Source organism: Oncorhynchus nerka, linkage group LG9a, assembly GCF_034236695.1.
Source record: "Oncorhynchus nerka isolate Pitt River linkage group LG9a, Oner_Uvic_2.0, whole genome shotgun sequence".
NCBI lineage: Eukaryota > Metazoa > Chordata > Actinopteri > Salmoniformes > Salmonidae > Oncorhynchus > Oncorhynchus nerka.
The window spans coordinates 46,962,183-46,979,296 of record NC_088404.1 but is presented as its reverse complement, the minus strand read 5'-3'; the positions used below and the strand labels follow the sequence as shown (position 1 = coordinate 46,979,296).

The 17,114-nt window shown below is 42.5% G+C and overlaps 1 protein-coding gene and 1 pseudogene across 4 annotated transcripts in view; both read right to left on the bottom strand.

The window, feature by feature from the left end:
• Nucleotides 1-997: 997 nt before the first annotated feature.
• On the bottom strand, nucleotides 998-3,195 carry LOC115134650 (zinc finger and SCAN domain-containing protein 2-like; annotated as a pseudogene).
• Nucleotides 3,196-10,861: 7,666 nt separating this feature from the next.
• The window catches only part of LOC115134423 (transcriptional enhancer factor TEF-3-like), a 33,817-nt gene continuing 27,564 nt past the window's right edge, over nucleotides 10,862-17,114 (bottom strand). For all 4 annotated transcript variants that reach the window (XM_029668369.2, XM_029668372.2, XM_029668371.2 and 1 more), the window contains exons 11-12: nucleotides 13,378-13,530; nucleotides 10,862-11,575 (exon numbers count right to left, since the gene is read on the bottom strand). In XM_029668369.2, the coding sequence (XP_029524229.1) occupies nucleotides 11,462-11,575; nucleotides 13,378-13,530 (267 nt within the window). In that variant the 3' untranslated portion in view covers nucleotides 10,862-11,461. The remainder of the gene's footprint in view (nucleotides 11,576-13,377; nucleotides 13,531-17,114) is intronic.

Genomic DNA, 17,114 nt, shown 5'->3' with positions numbered 1-17,114 from the left:
CACTCCGGTACCGCTTGCCGTGCGATAACAGAGAGAACAGTCTATGACTTGGGTGGCTGGAGTCTGACATTTTTAGGGCCTTCCTCTGTCATCACCTGGTATATAGGTCCTGAACGGCAGGGATTTCAGCCCCAGTGATGCACCTCTGTTATTTAAAAATCAGTGATCTTAGTTCATCAATCAAGTACAAGGGAGGAGAGAGAACCTGCAGACACTTGGCCAGCCGAGGACGGAGTTTGACACGTGCCTTATGTGCACTTTCAGGATTCTTCTGTCTCCCCTGTGTGAATCTTCATGTGCAGATTACTGGCAACTCTGAATCCTTTGTGTTAGGAAAATTATGATTAAATGACTGAACAAATCATTTTAAATGGAACGGTAACTAAGTAAACTTATACTCTGTGTTTATTATATCTGATTAACAATATGAGTTCATATGAAGGGATTGTGAGACACGGACAAGGAGTAATTAAAGTTAATGAACACCATTCCAACTAGGCAGAAACTAATGGGTTGTGGATTAAGTAAGCAGATAAGGTAGTTTAACCTATGGTTGAACCGACAAAACTGAGCTCTAGGGTGTTTTAGATAAGGCTGTGAATGCATTCCTAGGTTTTCTGTTAATTAGAACTGTCAGCTAAGTGGTGATCGATAATGTTGAGGGGTCAAAAGTTAATTCAGTTATGTTGTGTGTCCTGTGTATGTGCTAGGGGGGTCAGAATGAACTCAGAATGAACTTTTAAAGTTCCCTTTGTCCCGGTCGAGAGGGGGGATTCTGATAAGCAATGAAATGACGCCATGTTATTGTATTTAAACTGTTGCTCGTGGTAACATGGCAGCGCGCTCCGAGAATAAATTATGTTACCTATTATTGAAAAGACTGGTCTCTGTCTATTTTATGCAAACAAGAATCTTACCAATTCTCATAAAATAGATTAAGGGAATTCAATTAATGAATACATATTCGTATAATTAAATTACAGTAACACTGTCACAATCAGGGCAGCCAAAATGTCTTCTCCCCTGTGTGAATCGTAATGTGTTTTTCTTTCAGATCGCTGCTGTTGCTGAATCCTTTGCCACAATAAGGGCAGTGATGTAGTTTATTTTTTGTGTAATTCTTCATGTGTATTTTCAGACCATTCTGATTGAAGGATGCACCACAATCAGGGCAGGGAAAAGATTTCTCCCCTGTGTGGCTTCTCATGTGCATTATCAGCTTATTGTTGAAGGTGAACCATTCACTACAAACATAACAACAAAACCTAGGTGCAATGTAAGTTGAGGTAATCTTTCATGCTTTCTGTGGACTGAAAATGTTTCCCACACACTCCACAAAGCTGTTCTTTACACTTAGTATGAGTTTGAACATGTTCAAACAATGAGCCCATGTGATGAAAAGATGTGCCACACAATTTACAACAGGGATTAGCGTGACTGACTGGGTGATTTCAGGAGGGACAACTGTGTGGATTTGTTATCCTTAGTGTTGATAAGGGAGCTTTGTAATTTTACCATATTTATTCTCCGTGATTTGACTGACTTAAAACCTGACGGAGGCCCGCCAGTTTCCATCCCACTTTCACTGTTTTCACTCAGAGCTGCAGAACAGTCTGGATTTACTGCAGAGAGGGGCTGAAAGACACTGGTTGGTTCTAATTCTCCGTATTCCTCTCCATCAGGTTCTGTTTTGATCTGTTCAGTTGTAGTGCTGGGTAGAGTGTCTCTCTCTCTGTTTCCTTCCTTTTGGACTTGATAGGGATGTGAGGGTTGAGTTGGGTCCTCATCATAAGCAGGAGTGAATATGGAGTCTTTAGTGTGAGCCTCAAGCCCTTGAGGCTGCTCTTCCTCCTGACTGAGTCTCAAGACGGAGTTCCCCCTGTTCCTCTTTGATCTGTGTAGGCTCTGGGTCCTCCTGTACTAGACTGAGTCTCTACTTCTGCTCACAGTGCTGCTGTTCAGGGGGAATCTCTGCTTCAGAGAGAGTGAGTGAGCTGCTGGAGGAAGAACAAAACAGAGAACTCGATGCTGACACCAGGCGGGGGGTAATCCTGCAATAATTCCCTTCTGAGTAGTTCCATCTCCAAGCACAAGAAAGAGAACTGACAACCACCATCTCAAATTGTTCTAAAATCGTTTCTATAGTTCGAAACAGACAAGATTAGCATTTCTGAAACATTATTTTGTTGAAAGCCACCCATATGAGAAATTAAGCTAATTGATTGCACCCAAATGGACTATTTCAGTTTATAGGATTCATATAATATTCAATAACTATAATACCCAAAGCCCGATTTGGACAAAACCTCTTCCTAACAATGAGGAAAATTCACCCACAGACCCCACCAAACCACACCCCAATGGCCAGTATATAATACTCTGTGTTTGACAAGTAGTATAAACCTGTGGCTTGGAGGATTGCTTATTCAAGCTATGTAATGTGTCCTCAGTGAATTTAGGGATGTTTATTTCCCCTGTTCAGAGACATTAGGCATTGAAGTTGTTAGGTTTATGTCCCATCATACAATCGGATATTACCAGGTTCTGACCACTAGATGGTGCTGTTACTAATTTCGGGTAAAAGGCGTGAAGAACACACCCAATGTTAATTCAAATCTTAAAGACGTCTTCCAGCAATTTTGTTTTTGTTGTTGTAATTTTTCATGTTAAAAAGCGATATCCCAAGTATAAAGTACACACACTAAAGGGTAAAAAAAAGTATGTTTTGAACTAAATGTATATATTTTTTAAACTGCAAACTTCAAGAAGTAGGGCATCCAAGGTGTTACAGAATCCCCATGCCGAGGCCGCTGTGGGTCTAATTTCCAGCGTGTATGTTATCTACATTTGTCTGGCACCGTGTAGTCTAGCTCTCCCCCTCAGGTGAGAGTTATCGATCACCCCAGCTTGTGGCTTCAGCCAATCAGACTCTTCCCCCATGCACCCCACCATTGCCCATGCAGTGATCACGCATTCTCTGATTGGTTAAATACTCACAGCTAGCCCTGCACTTGCAGACAACAATGGCCGTACCATCATAATGGGAGATGTTAATGCCAAACACATCGACTTCAACTGTAATACTACAAATCACTCAGGAAGAGTATTAAGGGATATCCTCGACAGCACAAACCTGGCCATCCTCAACACCAACGAGCCCACACACATCCATTCTTCAACCTCCACGGCAGACATCCTTGATCTTGTCCTCTGCTCCCCGGACTTGGCTGTTAAAGAAGAAGTTAATCGGTTGCAGAATCACATCAGACATCAACTCACCCTCCACAAACAGAAACAGTGGACTACCTTCTATCACCAGCTAGATGCAGACACCAACCCCCGGACCTTCTGGCAAAAAATCTAAACAATCAACGGAGACAAAACCTCATCATAACATCATACCTGTGCTAAAGTCTCAAAACCAACTCATCGAGGACAACAAAACAAAAGCAACATTATTCAGAAACCACTTACAAAAAGGTTCATTCCTGTCCCGACAATCCTCTCTTTGACAAAGATTGGAAAATCATCGTCGACAGAGAAATGCAGAAAACAGTGTACACCATTCAAATCCGACACCAGAAGACCATCCTCTCACACGCTCTGTTAGCATTGAAGAAATCAAGACTCACCTGAAAAAAAAAAAAAAAAGTAAAGCACCAGGGGAAGACAACATTGACAGCACACTCATCAAACAAGCACCTGATGAATACCTGCACCTCCTTTCTAACCTCTTCACCACATGTCTCATGGAAGGCTACTTTCCCCTACCTTGGAAATCTGCAGTTGTCACAATGATCCACAAACCTGGCAAAGACCCAGACAACGTCACAAGTTATAGACCAATCAGCCTCCTCAGTCATGTCGGGAAGCTGTTGGAGAGAGTACTCACCCAAAGACTGAGCGGCCACACTGAGGAAATGGGCCTCCTTGGAATCCACCAAGCTGGCTTCAGGAAAGCAAGATCAACCTCCGATAACATTCTAAGACTGTCAGAGGACATCCTTCGGAACTTCAAGAAAAAATAACTTACCCTGGCAGTTCTTTGACATAGAGAAAGCATTTGACAAGATGTGACACAATGGACTGTGTTACCGGCTCGCAGACTCCAATCTCAGACTACCGCTCTCCATCAGAAACATCATCACTAGTGAAGGTCTCCATTGCAATATCCTCACCTTTCACCCCGGAAGCAGGTGTCCCCACAGGGGGCAGTTCTAAGGCCACTACTTTTTCTACTCTACATATCAGATATCTACTACCCTGTGAGGTCAAGTCTCACAGATGCTTTTACACCTGCATTGTTTGCTGTTTGGGGTTTTAGGCTGGGTTTCTGTACAGCACTTTGAGATATCAGCTGATGTACGAAGGGCTATATAAATACATTTGATTTGATTTGATGACCTTTGCTACTGGTCCAGCTCCAAATGTCCTCAACTTGCTGCAAAAAAACTCCAGAAGTCTATTGAAATGATCGAGACATGGCCTAACATGTGGCGAGTAAAATTGAATGTGTCCTCTTCACAAGAAGCACCAGCAAAAAAAAAACAGGAAACCCATAGATCTCAAACTCTACGGTGAAACAATAAAAGTAGAAAAATAAGCAACATTCCTTGGAGTCACCTTCCAGAAGAACATGCGCTGGACAATCCATATAGCGAACATAGAGAGAGGGACGAAAAAGACGAAAACACCTAAAAACGCTGTGCGGAAGAAAATATGGAGCCTCACCTCAGACAGTGATGAAAGTCTACATCAGCTACATCCGATCCCTCTTTGAATACGCCCTGCCAGCCTGGATAACAGCTTCACCGCAGCAGATGAATCGGCTACAGAGGGTCCAAAACATGGCAATAAAAATGGCTTACAGACTACCAAGATACATCAGCAACCACTACATTAACAGCATATCTGGACTGACATCAATCAACAATAGACAGTCAATCATTGGCCAGAAGTTCATCAACAGAGCCACTCACAACCCGTCACTGAAGGAAGCCGTGGGACAGGCCAAATGGACCACAGATACACCCATGTCCATAATGCTGAAACTGACCTAGAGGAGATTTTGTTTTTTACAAAAATCATTTGTGTGTGTATGAAAATGTGTAGATATGTGAATACACTCCTTAGCGCCCCCACCCCTCTCCCCCTGCACAGTTGTGAGCTATAATTTGAATGAAGTTTTTTATCCCTTTTTTTTTCACTTCTATTTTTATTTTTTTAAGTAAACACTACAAACTCATGTCGGGAAAAGAAAAAAGGCTAAACTAATCTACGCCCGTTCTGATAAAAAACCTTAGGGCATCTAGCCTCTGGGGATGCCCCCCCTTCCTTGCGCCTGGCCTGCCCTGCCTCTTCCACCAATCCAATTGTTTCTTATGGACAGAAAAGAGCAGAGGCTCTGAGCTGTCCGATCAGGTCCATTGTCTACTGAGTTGCACTTGTCAGACAGATCCGTTGCGCACTCCTGCAAAGGTATAAATATTGCCCTGAGCCTGACGGCGTTACGGTGGGCGGAGTTGTGCATTGGATGCGTGAACTCAAAAACCATCATCAGTGTGTTTGAATCAAATTCCTTATGTGTGTTAACTCTTGTTCTGACTGAAGGTGTCCACATGATTCCCAGCCAAAACAGTTTGGTAGAGTTTGCATGTATTATGATGACATTTTGTGACGTTTTTGTTCGTTTAGTTTTTTCCCAGCTGCTCGGGCACACAATGTTTTCTCAAGTCAAGCCTAAGTCTACGCCCCTTTGTTCGTGATTGGTCAACAGTAGGGATTCTTCAATAAAGTCTGTGGTCATTCATGACTCATTTTCATGCAATTTTTTTTTCACTGAGAGATACTGCACCAAACATCGATGTTAAATGAGATGGAAGATCTCCTCGGCAAAAACTTCAAAATTAAATGACAGATTTTTTTTGTTATCTTAGATTAATCAGGAATATTTTGAGCACGTGTATTCTTGCTCCGATGTCTCAAAATGGACAAACAGTAGTATTGCCACTCTTTATTCGTTTTTCAGAATGGATAGCCCTCTTTTTTTTCAATTTTCTCCAAATAGACAACCAAAACTAACTGCCTGTAGCTCAGGCCCCGAAATAAGGATATGCATATTCTTGGTACCATTTGAAAGGAAACACTTTGAAGTTTGTGGAAATGTGAATTGAATGTAGGACAGTATAACACAATAGGTCTGGTAGGAGAAAATACAGACGGATAACTTGATATTTGAAATGCAAGAGAAAGGTCACAGTTCTAGCCATCACTCTGTTTGTAATTCCGATGGTGTCCACAAGATGGCAGCAGTGTATGTGCAAGGTTTCAGACGGATAACTTGAAGTATGAGCGTTCTCCATGACATTTAGTGTGAAGTCACCCAGGTACATTTGGGCAAATCATGAAGGAGACCGTTTAATTCATACCAAAATGTTCTGCAAGAATATCGTCAAATGGGGTGGCAGGGTAGCCTAGTGGTTATAGCGTTGGACTAGTAACCGAAAGGTTGCAAGTTCAAATCCCTAAGCTGACAAGGTACAAATCTGTCGTTCTGCCCCGAACAGGCAGTTAACCCACTGTTCCTGGGCCGTCATTGAAAATAAGAATGTGTTCTTAACTGACTTGCCTGGTTAAATAAAGGAGATTTAAAAATTAAAAAATCTGGATACTTTGACTTAGATTTTTTTAGTAATAGTAGCCATATTATAAATTCAACATTTGCAAAACAACTGGTTTTCAAAACTCTGAATATTCATATAATTTTTGTCCAAAAGGAAAAGGCATGCTGTCGCAAAAGGTAGGACCTACATGTTGCGACAGACACAGGCTTTCTGGATACTCCCATAAAGCCCAGCTCATTGGCTATCTAGCTAGCTTTGTTTGACCCCGATTTGTGATTACGTGACAGTTAAAGTCGTTCAAGTGATGACCACCCCCTTTATTGGCATGCAATGAAGGCGTCGATCTCTGACCAAATATGGTGTTCTATAGGATATACTACACCCCTAATGATATAGTCAAGTCTCGTTACGTTCTAGGATCTCTGAGGAATACATACGAATGTGATTTGACTCGTTGAAACAACGTTTAGGGTGAAATTTTCACAGATTCCTTTCTTTGCATATTGAACGAGTGGAAATACAAAATCGATTGTGCATGCTATATGGACCTTTTTAGGATATGAAAAAGGATTTTATCTAACTAAACGAAACTTCATGTTATCTCTGGGAACCTTTGGATGCTAAATCAGAGCAATATTTCAGAATGTAAGTACACATTTTACCTTCAGAGGTGAATTTATCAAACCTATCGTAGTGAAAAAGTGTTTTGTTGTTAGGAGCTCTCCACAAACAATAGCATGACATTTTTACGCATTAATAGCTACTGTAAATTGGACAGTGCAGTTATATTAACAAAAATTTAAGCTTTCAGCCAACATAAGACATATGTACCGACATTGTTATTTCTCAAAAATCTGCGATCTTGATACAAGGCGCTGCATGATTTACAACTGTCCCGATGACGGGACGCCAATCCCTAAGAAGTTGGAGGTATTCCAGAACACTCGTGCGGTTCACCTAGCCGACTAGGCTCCAGCCGAACTGAAGCATGCTGATGCCTTTACTCCCTTCTAACCGGGGGCAGTGTCATTGTGTCACACGTCAGCAAAAACATAAAGCCAGGTTGCTCTTTTATTTATAATGACAGCCTAACCCGGGCCAACAATGCACTGCCCTATGGGACTCCCAATCACAGCTGGATGTGATACAGCCTGGATTCGAACCAGGGACTGTAGTGACACCTCTTGCATTGAGATGCAGTGCCTTAGACGACTGCACCACTTGGGAGCACTGCACCACTTGGCCCAAACACACCAAGAGAGTCGTGAAGAGGGCAAAACCTTTTCCCCCTCCGGAGACTGAAAAGATTTGGCATGGGTCCACAGCTGCACCATCGAGAGCATTGTTTCACCACCTGGTATGGAAACAGTACATCACTGGGGCCAAGCATCCTAACATCCATATAATAGACAGAGGAAAGCCCATAAAATTATCAGAGACTCCAGTCACCCAAGTCTTAGACCGTTTTCTCTGCTACCGCACGGCAAGTGGTACCGGAGCGCAAAGTCTAGGACCAAAAGGCTCCTTAACAGCTTCTACCCCAAGCCATAAGACTGCTGAACAATTATTCAAATGGCCACCGGACTATTTACATTGATAACCAACGACTCGTCAGTGAAGAGCACTTTTTGCCAGTCCTGCCTGGTCCAGCGACAGTGGATTTGTGCCCATAGGCGGCGTTGTTGCCGGTGATGTCCGGTGAGGACCTGTCTTACAACAGGCCTAGAAGCCCTCCGTCCAGTCTCTCTCAGCCTATTGCGGACAGTCTGAGCACTGATAGAGGGATTGCGCGTTCCTGGTGAAACTCGGGCAGTTGTTGTTGCCATACTGTACCTGTCCTGCAGGTGTGATGTTCAGATGTACCGATCCTGTGCAGGTGTTGTTACACGTGGTCTGCCACTGCGAGGACGATCAGCTGTCCATCCCGTCTCCCTGTAGGGCTGTCTTAGGCGTCTCACAGTACAGACATTGCAGTTTATTGCCCTGGCCACATCTGCAGTCCTCATGCCTTCTTGCAGCATGCCTAAGGCATGTTCATGCAGGTGAGCAGGGACCCTGGGCATCTTTCTTTTGGTATTTTTCAGTCAGTAGAAAGGCCTCTTTAATGTCCTAAGTTTTCATAACTGTGACCTTAATTGCCTACCGTCTGTAAGCTGTTAGTGTCTTAACGACAGTTCCACAGGTGCATGTTCATTAATTGTTTATGGTTCATTGAACAAGCATGGGAAACCGTGTTTAAACCCTTTACAATAAAGATCTGTGAAGTTATTTGGATTTTTATTAATTATCTTTGAAAGACAGGGTCCTGAAAAAGGGACGTTTATCTATATCTATCACACACAAATGTAGACAGCCCTTGAAATCAGTGGATTTGGCTATTTCAGCCACACCTGTTGCTGACAGGTATTACAAAATCGAGCACACAGACATGCCATCTCTGTAGACAAACATTGGCAGTAGAATGGCCTTACTGAAGCACTCAGTGACTTTCAACGTGGCACCGTCATTGTACTCCGGAACAGTGGAATCGCGCTCTCTGGAGTGATGAATCACATCACCAACTGGCAGTCCGATGGACAAATCTGGGCTTGGCAGATGCCAGGAGAAAGCTACCTACCCCAATGCATAATGCCAACTGTAAAGTTTGGTGGAGGAATAATGTTCTGGGACTGTTTTTCATGGTTCAGGCTAGGCCCCTTTGTTCCAGGGAAGGGACATGTTTTTTGACCATTTGGATTCCTCACAACTTAGTCATTGTTAGGAAGAGGTATGGTCCAAATTGGACTTTGAGTACTATATTTATTGAATATTACATGAATCACAAATTGAAATGCAATGAATTTAATTTCTCAGAGGTCAAATTGTCTTTCAATAAAATAATGTTGCAAGAACGCTTAGCTATGGGTTTCTAACTGCAGAAACCATTACAGAAAAAAATCTAAGATGGTGTGTGACATGGCTTGCTGAAATGGAACGACCCTCCTCGTAAAATATACTGTGAAATTAGGGTAAGACTAACACAGAAGGTTGGTGGAACTTTAATTGTGTGGGGGGGGAATGGTATCAAACACATGGGTAAACTGAAAAGTACTGAAAGTACCCTTTAACCTTATGGGTGTTCTGAATAAGCCCACCTCTTAAATAATACATGAATGAATTTCCAAACGTAAAAAAAATTACAAAATGACATGTCTTATGTAAGCTTAAATGACAATACATGAAGTATGATCACTTATCTGAGAAGGTACTAAAAATATTGGGAAAATGTGTTTATCTGCAAGTCACCTCCACACTAGTAGGAATTTACACAACTGTCAATAACTTAAAACATCTGATTGGCTTAGAATACAAATGGGTATGGATACAACAACCACATGAACTGGTTGAAATATTAAAATGGTAGAAAAAGTCATTTTTTAATTTGGTATCCAAATATGGAAGTGGCTCCCGAGTGACGTTTCAGTGCAAGAGGCGTCACTACAATCCCTGGTTCAATTCAAGGCTGTATCACATCCGGCCGTGATTGGGTGACCCATAGGGCGGCGCACAATTGGCGCAGCGTCGTCCGGATTTGGCAGTCGTCGTAAATAAGAATTTGTTCTTAACTGACTTGCCTAGTTAAATAAAGGTTATGTTTTAAAGCAAAAATATTCATGGGTACGTGGGCTTAATAGGTACACTAACCCCAACTGTAACCCTACACCTCGTCTCAAAAACAACTTAAACATTACTCGAACGTCGATACATTTTAGGTTGAGTAAGTTAGACAAGCGTAATGAGTAACAAACCTGCTCTGTGCAACGTTAGCTTTATCTTTGGTTGAAGAACAATGTCAAGCAGCCTCTGAAAACAACTTCCTCCTGATACTATCGTTTTGTTTTACTAACCATTACATCTCCTCAGTAGCAGCTGTTGATCTCTCGTTGAGGAAACCCCTCAACTGTATTTGAGACATTTTTAGATCATGAAAGTTTACGAGCTAGCTAGCGGTGTTGTTTTCATCACGTGCTGCATCAGCGACAAAAGCATTTGTATTTGTATTTTTGGATCCCCATTAGCTACTGCCAAGGCAACTACACAGCTCCTCTTCCTGGGGAGCGGCAAAATTAAGGCAGTATCCGGTTGCATGGACGAGTAAAACATTTGAACTCTTGGTCGGAGTAAAGACATTTTGCGCTGTCGCCACCTGCTGGAGAGGTGTGAGACGGTTAGTTCGGCATTTAATTCCATAATTTAAACCAGGTGAATACAATATTTATTTTTAATTAGCCTGTTATTTCCATTGGGATTCTTTTTCAGTGAAGATGGGTACTGTACATGACATTTATACTCATAACACAAATATTGGCACCAAAAACAATGACATGGATGTGCAGTCTTGGGGTTGAAAGTTCTTTTTTTGTCCTCTTGCCCGCTTTTCTTTCTTCTGTGTGCAATATACATTAAGTCATTAGGTGTCACCCATGGACAACCAAACACAATCCCGCTCATGCAGCTGCATAAAATCAAATAAATCAAACAAGCAAGCACTAGTAAAATGAGATGAAAATCAACGTTCTCATGCATTGTCTTGACGTTTGGCTTCTCTGGTACATATAGATATACCACAATGAAGGTTCCCACCCTCTGCTCCTCACTTTCACACAGTTGTAAAGTTCACTCTAGCTCCCAATGCTCCCAATCCACCTTTTCCACAGTCGTTTCACTGGGCAAGCAACTCTCCTAGTGCTTCTTTGGGTCCTGACAGACAATTGTATGGTGCTTGCAGCTTATAGAGGAGATTGTCCAATGTTGGGTTTGTTGTTGTGCTATATAGTGGTTCTCTGTCCACAAGGCTCTCAGTCTTTGACAAGCCTGTAAATATGGTGCTGGGCTCCATGCTCACTAGTAGACACCTCAAAGACATAGGCTATACACAGCAGGGTCTCCAGTGTGTCCCTGTTGGTCACCACCTAAAGACAGACACACACATTGTCCTGTTATACCACCACTACAATGCACTTCCTTTGTGAAGAAATAACAAATCAAATGTTCATTCGTTTGCATACAGGTGGGTCTCAATTCTCACTAAGAACATGAGAGATATAAAGCGAACTACACAAATTTGAATTGTCAAAAATGCATGAGCTCCTTCAGAGAATGATACTGTCACAATTTTATTCCATTTTCCCTGACACCCAAAAGTACATTACATTTTGAACGCTTAGCAAGACATTGAAATGGTCCAATTCACACACTTATCAAGAGAACATCCCTGGTCATCCCCACTGCCTCTGATCTGTCAGACTCACTAAACACAAATCAGTTGTTTGTAAATGATGTCTGAAGGTTGAAGTGTGCCCATGGCTATCCGCACATTAAAAAAATAACTGTGCAGTCTGGTTTGCTTAATATATGGAATTAGAAATTATTCATACTTTCACTTTTGGTGCTTGAGTATAATGAACAAAAATATAATCAATATTTCAACTGTTGGTTCTATGTTTCATGAGCTGAAATAAAAGATCCCAGAAATGCTCCATACGCACAAAATCTTACTTCTCTCAAATGTGTGCACACATTTTTACACGTAACTGTTAGTGAGCATTTCTCTTTTGTCAAGATAATCCATCCATCTGACAGGTGGCATATCAAGAAGCTGATTAAACTGCATGATCATTACACAGGTGCACTTTGTGCTGGGGACAATAAAAAGCCACTAAAATGTGCAGTTATGTCACAACACAATGCCACAGATGTCTCAAGTACTGAGGGAGTATGCAATTGGCATGCTGACTTGAAGAATGTCCACCAGAGCTGTTGCCAGATAATTGTATGTTAATTTCTCTACTATAAGCCACCAACTTTGTTTGTGAGAATTTAGCAATACGTCCAACAGGCCTCACAACCGCAGACCACGTGTATGGTGTTGTGTGAGCGAGTGGTTTGCTGAGAGTGCACCATGGTGGAGGTGGGGTTATGGTGTGGGCAGGCATGAGCCACGGACAACGAACTTAATTGCATTTTATCGATGGCAATTTGAATGCACAGCCATATCGTGAAGAGATCCCGAGGCACACTGTCATGCCATTCATCCGCCGACCACCTCATGTACACAATTCCTGGAAGCTGAAAATGTCCCAGTTCTTCCATGGCCTGCATACTCACCACTGAGCATGTTTGGGATGCTCTGGATAGATTTGTATGGCAGCGTATTCCAGTTCCTGACCATATCCAGCAACTTCGCACAGCCATTGAAGAGGGGTGGTACAACATTCCACAGGCCACAATCAAGAGCCTGTTCAACTCTATGCGAAGGAGATGTGTCTCACTGCATTTGGCAAATTGTGGTCCCACCAGATATTGACTGGTTTTCTGCCCCACACCTTTACCTTAAGGTATCGGTGACCAACAGATGCATATCTGTATTCCCAGTCATGTCAAATCCATAGATTAGGGCCCAATTTATTTATTTGAGTTGACTAATTTCCTTACATGAACTCAGTAAAATCTTCAAAATGGTTGCATTGAGCATTAATAATTTTGTTCAGTATATATTTAAAATCAAATACTTTTAGACTTACTCAAATAATACTTTACTGGGTGACTTTCACTTTTATTTGAGTCATTTTCTATGAAGGTATCTTTACTTTTGCCACCACTGGGTATCCGTTTCCCTAGATGTCCAGCTATCCCTGTCCAGAAATATTTGAATCCTTATTGTATGAATTATGTATATAATATTTAAAATGTGCATTTGTGTGTGCTTGTGTACCTGTAGGATGGTGAAGTTCTCCAGTACACTGTTCATCATGTACTTCTCTGGCAGGTGTTTGAGCTTGTGGATGAAGTTGATCATATATTCACACAGTGGGGACCGGTGGATTCTGAACACATACCGCCCATTCTCAAACCGTGCATACTCCGTCTGGGGAAACAAAATATATCCAAAATATGATTTACATTCAAGGTTTTTTATTTTAATTGTATTTTTAAAACTATTTTCTACATTGTAGAATGATAGTGAAGACATCAAACTATGAAATAACACATACGGAATCAAGTATTAAATATCAAAATAGTATCAAAATATATTTTATATTTGAGATTCTTCAAAGTAGCCACCCTTTTCATTCTCTCAAACAGTTTCATGAGGTAGTCACGTGGAATGCATTTAGATTAACAGGTGTGCCTTGTTAAAAGTTCATTTTGTAGAATTTCTTTCCTTCTTAATGTGTTTTAGCCAATCAGTTGTGTTTTGTGACAAGGGTCAAGAAGCCAGAGTAATGGACATTAAACCAGTGAAAATATGTCCTTTGGGCTGATGAGTCCAAATTTGAGATTTTTGGTTCCATCCGCCGTGTCTTTGTGAGAGACGCAGAGTAGGTGAACGGATGATCTCCCCATGTGTGGTTCCCACCGTGAAGCATGGAGGAGGTGGTGTGATGGTGCTTTGCTTGTGACACTGATTTATTTATAATTCAAGGCACGCTTAACCAGCATGGCTTCCACAGCATTCTGCAGCGATACGCTATCCCATCTGGTTTGCAGTTAGTGGGACTATCATTTGTTTTTCAACAGGACAATGACCCAACACACCTCCAGGCTGTGTAAGGGCTATTTGACCAAGGAGAGCGATCGAGTGCTGCATCAGATGACCTGGCCTCCACAATCACCCGACCTCAATCCAATTGAGTTGGACCGCAGAGTGAAGGAAAAGCATCCAGCAAGTGCTCAGCATATGTGGGAACTCCTTCAAGACTGTTGGAAAAACATTCCAGGTGAAGCTGATTGAGAGAATGCCAAGCTTGTGCAAAGCTGTTATCAAGGCAAAGAGTGGCTACGTTGAAGAACCTCAAATCTAAAATATATTTTGATTTGTTCAACACTTATTTGGTTACTACATATGTGCTATTTTAAAGTTTATGTATTCACTATTATTCCACAATGTAGATAATGGTAAAAATAAAAATAAATCCTTGAATGAAGTGTGTCCAAACTTTTGACTGCTACTGTATGTTTAATATATCATGAGATGGTCACACTGAAAATAAATTAGATTATTTTATAAATGAAATTCAAGGAAATAAATGTATAATGTAGCTGATATATGGCAAGATAGCTATAGCATTAAACATATACTGTAGGCAATGGTTACCCTAATCAAATTGATGTCCCCGTTGAATATCATTACATTATAGCTAGTGGCCCATAGGGCTCTGGTCATAAGTAGTGCACTACATACAGAATAGGGTGCCATTTTTTACATTTTATTTCACCTTTATTTAACCAGGTAGGCCAGTTGAGAACAAGTTCTCATTTACAACAGCGACCTGGCCAAGATAAAGCAAAGCAGTGCAACAAAAACAACAGTTACACATAAAGAAACGTACAGTCAATAGCAATAGAAAAATTTGAAAAGTTAGAGTGGGAGATAAGATTCCAGTTTCGGTGATTTTTGCAATTAGTTCCAGTCATTGGCAGCAGAGAACTGGAAGGAAAGGCTGCCATAGGAAGTGTTGGCTTTGGGGGTGACCAGTGAAATATATCTGCTGGAGCGCGTTTTACGGGTGTGTTGCTATGGTGACCAATGAGCTGAGATAAGGCGGGGCTATACCTAGCATAGACTTATACATGACCTGGAGCCAGAGGGTTTGGCGATGAATATGTAGTGATGGCCAGCTGACGAGAGCATACAGGTCGCAGTGGTGGGTAGTATATGGGGCTTTGGTGACAAAACAGATGGCACTGTGATAGCAAATTGGATGTAGTCTGAGTAGTGTTTGCCGAAGTCAAGGATCAGAAGGCTAGTCAGTTTTACGAGGGTACGTTTGGCAGCATGAGTGAAGGAGGCTTTGTTGCGAAATAGGACGCCGATAGATTTAATCTTGGATTGGAGATGCTTAATGCGAGACTGGAAGGAGAGTTTACAGTCCAACCAGACACCTAGGTATTTGTAGTTGTCCACATATTCTATGTCAGAACCGTCCAGAGTAGTGATGCTAGTCCGGCGGGAGGGCGCGGGCAGCAACCGGTTGAAGAGCATGCACTTAGTTTTACTTGCATTTAAAAGCAGTTGGAGGCCTCGGAAGGAGTATTGTACGGTATTGAAGCTCGTCTGAGGTTTGTTAGCACAGTGTCCAAAGAAGGGCCAGATGTATACAGAATGGTGTCGTCTGAGTAGAGATGGATCAGAGAATCACCAGCAGCAAGAGTGACATCATTGATATATACAGAAAAGAGTCGGCCCGAGAATTGAACCCTGTGGCACCCCATAGAAACTGCCAGAGGTCCGGACAACAGGCCCTCCGATTTGACACACTGAACTCTGTCTGAGAAGTAGTTGGTGAACCAGGCGAGGCAGTCATTTGAGAAGCCAAGGCTATTGAGTCTGCCAATAAGAATGCAGTGATTGACAGAGTTGAAAGCATTGGCCAGGTCGATGAAGATGGTCAGTGATCTGTTTAACTTGGCTTTCAAAGATGTAAAAAAGACAGGGCAGGACGGATATAGGTCTATAACAGTTTGGGTCTAGAGTGTCTCCCCCTTTGAAGAGGGGGATGACCGCTGCAGCTTTCCAATCTTCGGGGGATCTCAGATGATACAAAAGAGAGATTGAATAGGCTAGTTATAGGGGTTGCAACAATTTCAGATGATAATTTTAGTCAAGCCCAGTTGACTTGTAGGGATCCAGATTTTGCAGCTCTTTCAGAACATCAGTTGTCTGGATTTGGGTGAAGGAGAAGAGGGGGGGGGGGGCTTGGGCAAGTTGCTGCAGGGGTTGCAGAGATGTTGGCCAGGGTAGGGGTAGCCAGATGGAAAACATGGCCAGCCGTAGAAAAATGCCCCACAGGAGTCGCTAGTGCGCCCCACAGGAGTCGCTAGTGCGCGATGAGACAAGGATATCCCTACCGGCCAAACCCTCCCTAACCCGGACGACACTAGGCCAATGGACCTCCCGGTCGCGGCCGGCTGCGACAGAGCCTGGGCTCGAACCCAGAGTCTCTGGTGGCACAGCTAGCACTGCGATAGAGTGCCCTAGATCACCCGGGAGTCCCAGTTCTACATTGTTTGGGGGGGAATGGGGCATGCTTATTTAAGATGGTGAGGAAAGCACTTTTAAAGAGCAACCAGGTATCCTCTGCTGAAGGGATGAGGTCAATATCCTTCCAGGATACCCGGGCCAGGTTGATTAGAAAGGCCTAATCGCTGAAGCGTTTGACAGTGATGAGGGGTGGTCGTTTGACTGCGGACCCATTACGAATGCAGGCAATGAGGCAATGATTGCTGAGATCCTAGTTGAAGACAGCAGCGGTGTATTTAGAGGGCAAGTTGGCCAGGATGATATAAGAGGGTGGCCATGGTTACGGATATTGGGTTGTACCTGGTAGGTTCCTTGGGACGCGACCAGTGAGTCAGGGTGAGGAGGAGTTAAGTGGTGTCTTGTGAATTGTTTGGCCATCTGTTCTAGACCACAGATTGTTAAGTAGTGAGTTGAATCCCACTGGTTGG